The 8,683-nt window shown below is 41.9% G+C and overlaps 1 protein-coding gene across 1 annotated transcript; it reads right to left on the reverse strand.

The window, feature by feature from the left end:
- Nucleotides 1–2,079: 2,079 nt before the first annotated feature.
- On the reverse strand, nt 2,080–5,744 carry LOC103212585 (thyroxine-binding globulin-like). The gene is made up of 4 exons (XM_007958563.1): nt 5,114–5,744; nt 3,837–4,110; nt 2,964–3,111; nt 2,080–2,283 (listed from the first exon to the last, which is right to left on the reverse strand). Exons 1-4 carry the CDS (start codon nt 5,742–5,744, stop codon nt 2,080–2,082), a joined length of 1,257 nt encoding a protein of 418 aa, XP_007956754.1.
- Between the last annotated feature and the right edge of the window lie 2,939 nt (nt 5,745–8,683).

The following is an 8,683-nucleotide window of genomic DNA, read 5'->3' on the forward strand; positions in this document are numbered from 1 at the left end:
ACACAGACCCCACCTTCAGATATTTGGTTTCAATAGTTTGTGGGGGCCCAGTTATTAGCATTTTTCATGGTTTTTTTTTTTTTTTCAAAATCATATTTCTTCCTTGGAGCATTGGCATTTCAAATTTTTGTCCTTTTTTCCTTTTGAATTTTGTGTCATTTTCTTATTGTTTTCTGGGTATTTATTATATTTAATAGAAAGTCTGCTAAAGTTTCACTATTAAGGGAGATGTTCCCTATAGGTAGTTTGATGGGTAACTTTTATGAGGCTAAGGACATCATGTGATTTTACTAGTTTGCTAGAGTAAGCTGAGACTTATAAGATGAATAAGGCTAGACCTTCATGATCCACTTACAGGAATGAATGACTGAATGAGGTTTAGTTCCTCACAAGATACATGAACTACTTGAGGGATAGTGTTTTGCTAATTCCTAATTGGCCTCTGGAGATACTGATATCCTTTCCAGGACAATCTCTGATCTAACTCATTTTGGGAGGTTTGCAATGGAGCCTGTATGGTATTTAATATGGCTTCTGGAAGCAGGTCTGAGCAAGAGAACAGAAGCCTGCAAACCAGGAGACCCACATTACACCCCTGATTCTGACACCAGTCTACTGTCTGATCCTGAGCAACAATGCTGAAACAGCTAATATGGACAGCACTGTTATCAGGTGTTAGACTCTATGATAGGCACTTGACATGCTTTGTCCCATTGAATGTTCACAAAATCCTTGTGAGTTGGATATTATTAATGGTCCCATTTTATAGATGAAGTGTTCAGGGTTCAAGTATCTTGTGCAAGTTTACAAAATGCTATAAGTAACAGAATCAGAGTTGTATGTAAATTCAGTGGAACCAAACTCCATGTTATCAATGAATTTTTTGTGTCACAAGTCACTTTCCATCTCTAGACTTCTTGATTTTTTTATCCATGTTTAAAACCAAAGTATGAGTTAGACCAGAAATAAGCAAACTTGCATTCAAATGGGCCTGCTACAGAAAACGAGAAGTGTTTGTGGGCCACATGCTTTTTTGACCAGTGCATATTTATTTCAACTGGGAAACACAATATTTGCCCCAGAACTTACGCATTTGCTATTATTTCCCTGGCACTGAAGGCTTTACCTCAGGGCAAGAATTTCAGATATGGCATCATTAACACTCACTGTGTCTTTTATGTGTACCAAATTCTAATACTGGGGTTTGAATGTATATTGTCTGAAATGAAATGCAGTTTGGTGATTGAAAATGGGTTGGCATGCACAGGCAAGGGGAGATTTTATGAAGGATCTGGAAATAGGGTGGTACCAAACTAGTGACAGTAGAGACAAAAGACATACTAAGCAGGAGATTGCTTCATGAGCAAGGAGTCTGATTGGGATACAGACAAGGAGGTGACATGAGATAAGGTATGAATGAATGACTTCCCTTCTCCACTACTTTTGGAAGGAGGTTGAGAGACTTGTATAGGGATGTTCTTCTCTGTCACTTTTGTCCCACTGCCCCATGCTTTATAGTCATGAAATCCCACATCCCTGGCAGTGGCTGAGTCTGTAACTCAACCCTCTTTTGGAAACACCTTTGCACAAGTCAACAACAGCAGTTCAGGTAAGAACACTGAGAACCATTCTGATGGAGCAGGAGAAGGCAATTGATGGGTCACATATAAGCCATTATATATACATTTTTTTATGTTCATTGATCTTATGATTGGAATACTGGGATTAAGAGTACCTGATCTGTATTTCAACTGTGTCCCAGAGGCCAGAGAAGGGGGCTTCTCCCAGCTCAGTCAAAATACTTAGAGTTAACTAATTGAGGGGTTTTTTGAAAAAGGGGAATGTACTGACGTGGAGCCTTTCTGTGCTTCGGGTAATAATAAGTCATTCACTGATTATCGGAATGTTTGATCACAAGAGTGACCTTTCCACAGCCAACATAGTTCTGCAAGTATCCAGTCTTCACCTCTGCATAAGGTGTGGCACATCCATGCTCATATTGACCATATTAGATTATACTATTTATTTATTTTCTATTGCAATAAGTACATGCAATTAGCCAACAGCCTCTTTCCCAAACTACACTTCCATTGGGTCCACAACTTTCCCTAGAAAGAGAATGCTCCTGGTGCTTTTCTCCAAAATCAACAGCAAGAAGGGTCTATCACATCGGATGATAGGGTGAAGGAGAGTCATCTCAGGCTGGTCCAGGAATCTGTCTTCAGAGATAGCTACACCTTTGGTTCCTTTTTCACCAATGTCCAGCACTGCTTTGTGAGCAGCCTGCAAGGGGAAACAAACACTTCTGTTCACTTGAAGAAACAGGAACAATTTCAGGAGGGTTTGGGAACATGAAAGGAAAAGTAGAAATGTGACTGCCCTTATGCTGTGATTGAATGTGAGAGCTACTCAGCTAAGTGAAGATAACTGAATCTCTGGTGGTTTTAGGGCCAGTTGTCAGGAAACCATCTCTTTTGTTATGGCCCTCTGCCTCTCAGAGTCATCTCTCCAGCTAGGCTCTGCATCTCTAGAATTGTATCTCATCAGAGCCACTTCTGACTGGTGGTATAGTACTTAAGGCATTTGACTGCTAACCAGAAGGTTGGTGGTTCAAACCCACCAGCCACTCTGCTGAAGGCAGACTGCTTCTGCAAAGATTTGCCACCTCAGAAACCCAAAGGGGTTTGCTATGAGTTGGAATCGACTTGATGGCAGTGAGTTTGTTTTTGTTTTGTTTGTTTTTTTCATCAGAGTCATTTCAGGACATGAATGCTGGGAATGAAAGAACTGTGTACAGTCACTTGTTTAGGGTGACAACAATGACTCTTAATGAGTCTAGCCTGGTGACAGTCACACTACCTCTCTGGGCTTCGGATTCCTCATTGGCAAAATGAGTAAGTTGAACTGTCTGCCAAGGTCCTTTCTGGGTCAAGACATTCAAGGACTCTAATCTACTAACTTACTTTGGAAAGTCTCAGGCCCTTGTCTTCTGTAAGTCCGGGAAAATCAGCGTGATCAGCAAAGGCATCCTGGATGCCCATTTTCAGAAGGATGGATCCAAAGTCATATGTGGCAGAAATGGAAAACTTTGGAACAAATAAGTCAACCCACCTGTGAAAAAAGAGGCAGGACACATGGCCATCACCACACCAAGCTCATGATGCCCTCATTTTTTCATTCACCATAGTGTTACTTTGGACTCTGCTCCTCCCTTGGATACTGACAACCATTGCTGTCTACATCAACACATGGCATGAAACCACAGAAGCTATTCTGGGAGAAATGAGCTCTGATTCAGCCAATGTTGGGCTAGAGCACTGTGAATAATGAGATAGATCTCCTTTATAATCAAAAGGAAGCATGGTTGGGATGTTGGACAAAGTTGGGGAGTCAGTGGTGTGAAGGTCAATTAGTAGCACCAAGGAAGCTCATGGTTTTCCACATTGTGCTCTCAGCTTGGAAAGCCTGCTCACCAACTCTTAACATTCAAATATTACTCATCCCCAAAGTTCTAGTTGACCTCTAGGAAGGCCAACTACCTGTCTGACCTTTGAGGGCTCATTTTATATTTCTAGCCTCAATTTCCTAATTTGAAAAATATCAATAATACTACTACCTCTTTTACAGGTTTGTTGATGTGCTTAGATGAGGCAAAGTATGTAAATGGCCCTGCAAACAGTATGACGTATGATATGTTCTCAACATCGTTTACTGATATTTCACAAAAATGTTAAAGGTCTCAAAGTGATTTTTCTATTTCTGGGTTTCTGTTGAACTCAGTCATAGATGCACTGTTATGCCAACCCTCCACCCCTCAAAGCCTCAAAAGCCTTTACCCCTTCTGGAGTAAGCGGTTCCACTTCTTCAGTGTTTTAGATGACATAGATCCTTCCAACAACTCCATCTGGCCTTCCTTGGGAAGGACAAATAGTGCCAGCGCTTTCTCACTGTAGTCCATTTGAAGCACTGTGCAGTTAAGCTCTGTATCCACCAGATGATAGTATTGCCCCATCTGGTGCATCATGGGCACTTGCACTGTGGTAGTCTTGTCCACTAAGAAGCTGGAACCCTCTTCTGTTTTGGATGGGTCAAAAGGATTTGCCCACTGGGCTTAAAATATGGAGAGAAGAAACCAAAGTTAGTACCTACATGAGCTTTTTTTTTTTTTTTTTTTTTTTAAGTCATCTCATTCTAGAAATTAAGGCAGAGGTAGGTACCAACTGTCAACTAGTTTTACAAGTGAGTAACTAAAGATCAGGGAGAGAAAGTTACTTGACTATGGTCACCCAGTGAGCAGGTGGTAGAGCCAGGAGTCACACTCAGGGCTGTTGGACTCCATGGTCTGTATTCAAAACCACTATACTTACACTAAACCCATCAGAGCCACAGTTTCCTCTTCTGTAAAAAGGTATAAGGACATCCAACACACAGGGTGAAATGAGACAACAGATCTGTTCACTCCTCCACTAAACGTGGCTGAGATGTGCTGTAGACTCAGGAGAAATCATTTGGGCACAGCACCTTCAGAAAAGAGTCAAACGATTCTTGTTGTTACAGGCACTGGCTTTGGAATCAGATAGACCTTGGTGGAAATACCAGCTCTGAAGTGTATTAAATATGTGAACCTGGGATTCTGTGAGGGGTAGATGAGACAATGTGTGTAAACCACAAATGTAGCATGGTGCTTGGTACATAGAGACTGCAGAGTATATGATAGAAGTATCCATGTAACATGCCCAAAAGTTCACAGCAAGTGAGGGTCACAGTGGGGTTTAAACCCAAGTCTGTCTGCCTGCAAGCCCAGGCTTGTTTGGGGAATGTGATGTTGTAGCCAGATGTGAGTAGGATGTTCATACTATTGTCACCCACCTCCCTGAAAGTGTTCTTTCCCTAGAAATTTCCTGGGCTCATCCACAGAGTTGTGTGTCTCTCCTGTGAGAGCCAGCACTGTGTGCAGCTATACCCAGTGTAGCAGGTCACTTTTATATGAAGGACACCTGATGGTGCCAATGAGAAAATAGCATGAGCTTACTCTCCCTAACCTGCCTCCCTCCCCGCCCTCCCCAAAAAAGTTATGTAAACACTGAACTTGAAATAGACATCTTAGTCTTACCTTCAAAGCAAATATAGTTCACCAGGACCATAATGGTGTTTGGTTTGAGGTCTTGGATGAGACCCACAACTTTCCCTTTGGTTTGTTTCTCCACATGACTATTGATCTCCTGCTTGGCTGCTGAAACATTGGAGAAGTCGGTAGATAAGACATCAGTCTCATAAAGGCTCTTGACATCATCCAAGAATTTTGCCAGTGGTTTCAGCTGCTTCCCAATGAAGAGGGCATTCCCCATATGCAATTCCAGCTCCTTCTTTGGCAAATTCAGTGAACAGATGAGGTGCTGGAAGCCCTGTTGGATCTCTGCCATTGAGGTGACTGTGAGGTTGAACCCCAAGCTTTCCAGGATCTGAGTTTGGGTGTTGGAGCGGGCTCCAAGGGAGAGCATGGCCAAAGCAGTAGAAATGCTCACAGGGGAAAAGAAGATGTTCTTATTTGGGGTCTCCACTGTGAACCGCCGGTACAGGTTGAATGCAAAATCGGCATTGCCGGATGACATCTTATAGAGGGTGATATTTTGTTGGGGAGAATGGCAGGCAGTTATTTTCCCTTCAGAGCTGTTAGGTGATGCACAATGGATTGTCACATGAAGCCCAAGTAACAAGAAAACCAGATAGAGGGACGGTGACATTTTGGAAGAAAAGTAATCTATATAAGAGATGAGATGAGACAACCATGGGGGAAGGTTAACCAGATGAAACATTCTTTGAGCCAGAGACACATAATAAATATCCATCATGATTAATAAGACAATAGCCAAAAAAAAAGAAAGAACGAAAATGATATTGTGTCTGTCAGGGATTGAGTGAAAGTCTCTCATCCCTGAAAAACTGATGATGCATCTAATGGGAACAGGAAGTAGGAGAGGTAGCTTTCTGGGGCCATGGAAATCATGCCATGGATTTTTGTTCAGATATAATAGTGACATTGTGAAAGTAGTGTGAGTAAATTGAATTTATGGAAATTGTATCACTTTTTATTTGAACCAGAGACAGGCTTTTGAAGAGAGAGGAATATATAGGCAAAATTAACACTCTCTCTGCATACATTATTCTTTGGAGATTAGAAATTTAGATTGTGTTCTTTTTTTTTAATTTGGCATTTTCTTAAGATGAAATCTATAATTATGAGATGAGAAAACATCTCGAATTCCTTTGGCTTGAAATCAAGAGTATTATTTTCATAAAATATGTGTAGTTACAATGAAAGGATGATAGTTTATGGGGCCATGCACATAGTTTATGGATCCAAAGTCATGGGCTGAAATCAATTCATTTGTGCAATGCATGGAAGCCATGGAAGTATTTACAAACAACAGAAATCTGAAAATGTAACTATGTGCATTTTAGATCTCTCTCATCATCAGTGTCATCTAAAGAGTCATTTGTAAATTGTAAGGCATCTTAACACTCAACATTATTCTTAAATTATTAGAGAGGGAACCAGCAATATAAGGTGTATGATGCTCTGAGCCTGGAAGAGTGGAATGCAATAGAATAAAGGAGTCAGCTGTGGAACCCCCCAATGACAGTGGTCATGAGTGGTCAGAAGGAAGAGTTCCATGCAGTCAAGACAGGTTCCTTTTTCAATGTTCCATCCCCATCCTGTGTTATCCCATGCACTCCTGGGAACTCAATTGCCATTTCACAAAAGAATATTTCTAGTCTAGAACACTTTCCTGAGTTTCTAGCTGTTTCTCCTGCTGCCTACTGGATATATCTTCCAGGATATACTTTAATCTCAAAGTTTCCAAAGGGTAATTCACCATCACCCTATTCCTCAAAACTTTTCCTTCTCCTTCATTCCTTATCACTGTCCTCTGGGACTCCCTAGGTCAGGAACCTAGAAGTCATCCTAAGGGCTTCCCTCATTCTTCATTCAATGATTTGTGATGTCCTGTGAGTACTCATTGCCATGGAGTTGATTCTAACTCATAGGAACCCCACTGAACAGAGTAGAACTGCCTCATAGGGTTTCCAAGGCTGTAAATCTTACAGAAGCAGACTGACACATCTTTTTCCTGTGGAGTGACTGGTGGGTTCAACCATAGGCCTTTCAGTTAGCAGCTGAGTGCTTAACCACTGGGCCACAAGGTCTCCCTGCCCTATGAATAACTCACTCACTGCCGTCACGTCATTTCTGACTCATAGCGACCCCTCCTTGGGTTTCTGAGGCAGGATCACTACAGAAATAGATTGCCCAATCTTCCTTCCGAGGAGTGACTGGTGGGTTTGAACTACCAGCCTTCTGGTTAGCAGTCAAATGCCTTAGGCACTCCCAAATACCTCTCAAAACTTCTCCCTCAGCTGCACTTTAAGGCTTGAACTACCACGTCAGCTCCTATAGCAGGTCACATTGCTTCCAATATCTCCATTCTAACCCTCCTGCTTCCACAACTCTCTCCAATCTCCACAGTGTTGCCAGACTCTTCTTTCAGTGAAAATCACCTAGGCAAGTAGGAAGTCAATTATCAGATGACCACCCAATTAGTAGACCTTGGCCCCCGAAGCTAGGAGTCAGAGCTCATAGGGATTTGGGACTCTGACTGCTGATAGAGATGTTCGAAGTTCCCAAAGAAGAAGAAAGAAAGAAAAAAAAGTACTTACAGCGCTCATCCAAGAAACCACTTGCATCTTTCAGAAAGTAAAGCCTTTCCATCTTTATAACATACCCTATATTGCAAAACTAGAGCACTCAAAGTTACTCATTAACCCTGGGATGGTATTTCCAAAGCCAATGCCCAAACCAAGGCCAAGAGGAACAAAGTGAAAAATGATAAGGATGAAACTTTGGATGATTGCTTTGGCTGCCGCATCTTTCATCTATAACAAAAGAGAAAAAAGATGGTCAGAGCCTGTAAGGTTCAGGTTTGTGCCAGCGAAGCTGTTTCTTAAGCAGGTAGAATGAAGTCCATGGGCAAAGGTAGCAGGAAAAAGATAGTCTATCAGGGCCAAATAGTGCTGGGATTGTCCAACTTATTATGGAAAAGAGCACATGGGCAGAGGCTGGGGGAGCCTCTTACAGGGATGCAGTACAAATTATTTATGCATTGGCCTAGAGGAGGCATTATCAAAGCTACCTTCCAACACTAGGCTTCTTATGCTGAACACATATATCTGCTTAGGAGAACAACCATTCTCATTCTATGGTCACTAAAATCCCCTGTGCCATTCCCTGGACCACATGACTTCAAAAGAGGATGCAGAGGAAACCAACTCATCCAGATTTACCAATTATGTACAAAGAAGCTATGGAAGGAAAGAGCACTAGATTCAGTCAGAAACCTATGTTCAATCTTGGCTCTTCCACCTTCTAGCTCTAGTAGTAGTGGTAACGACAACAACAATAGAAGGAGCAGCTACTCCTGCTTCTTATTTACCACATGCAAGGCATGATGCAGAGCATCTGGTTCCAAACACCTTTTGTAGTAGGACTACATTAAGGATGTGTATGTGTTAAATGTGTGTCAAGGGGTGGGGGCTAATCCCAGATGCAGTCTGTGACAAGATTTGGAAGTTCAGAATTTACCGTAAGGGCATTTTGAAGCTTCTGGGAGATCTTTGACAAGGC

Source organism: Orycteropus afer, unplaced genomic scaffold, assembly GCF_000298275.1.
Source record: "Orycteropus afer afer isolate SDZICR_OR568_19922 unplaced genomic scaffold, OryAfe1.0 scaffold01013, whole genome shotgun sequence".
NCBI classification, from domain to species: Eukaryota; Metazoa; Chordata; class Mammalia; order Tubulidentata; family Orycteropodidae; genus Orycteropus; species Orycteropus afer.

Excerpts from the sequence above, each read along its gene's own strand:
- LOC103212585 (XM_007958563.1), bottom strand. The coding sequence starts at position 5,744 with ATGTCACCGTCCCTCTATCTGGTTTTCTTGTTACTTGGGCTTCATGTG. Across the intron at positions 3,112-3,836 it reads AACCGCTTACTCCAGAAGGG|GTGGGTTGACTTATTTGTTC; the intron begins GTAAAGGCTTTT and ends CTTTTTTCACAG. Across the intron at positions 2,284-2,963 it reads AGGGCCTGAGACTTTCCAAA|GCTGCTCACAAAGCAGTGCT; the intron begins GTAAGTTAGTAG and ends TTCCCCTTGCAG.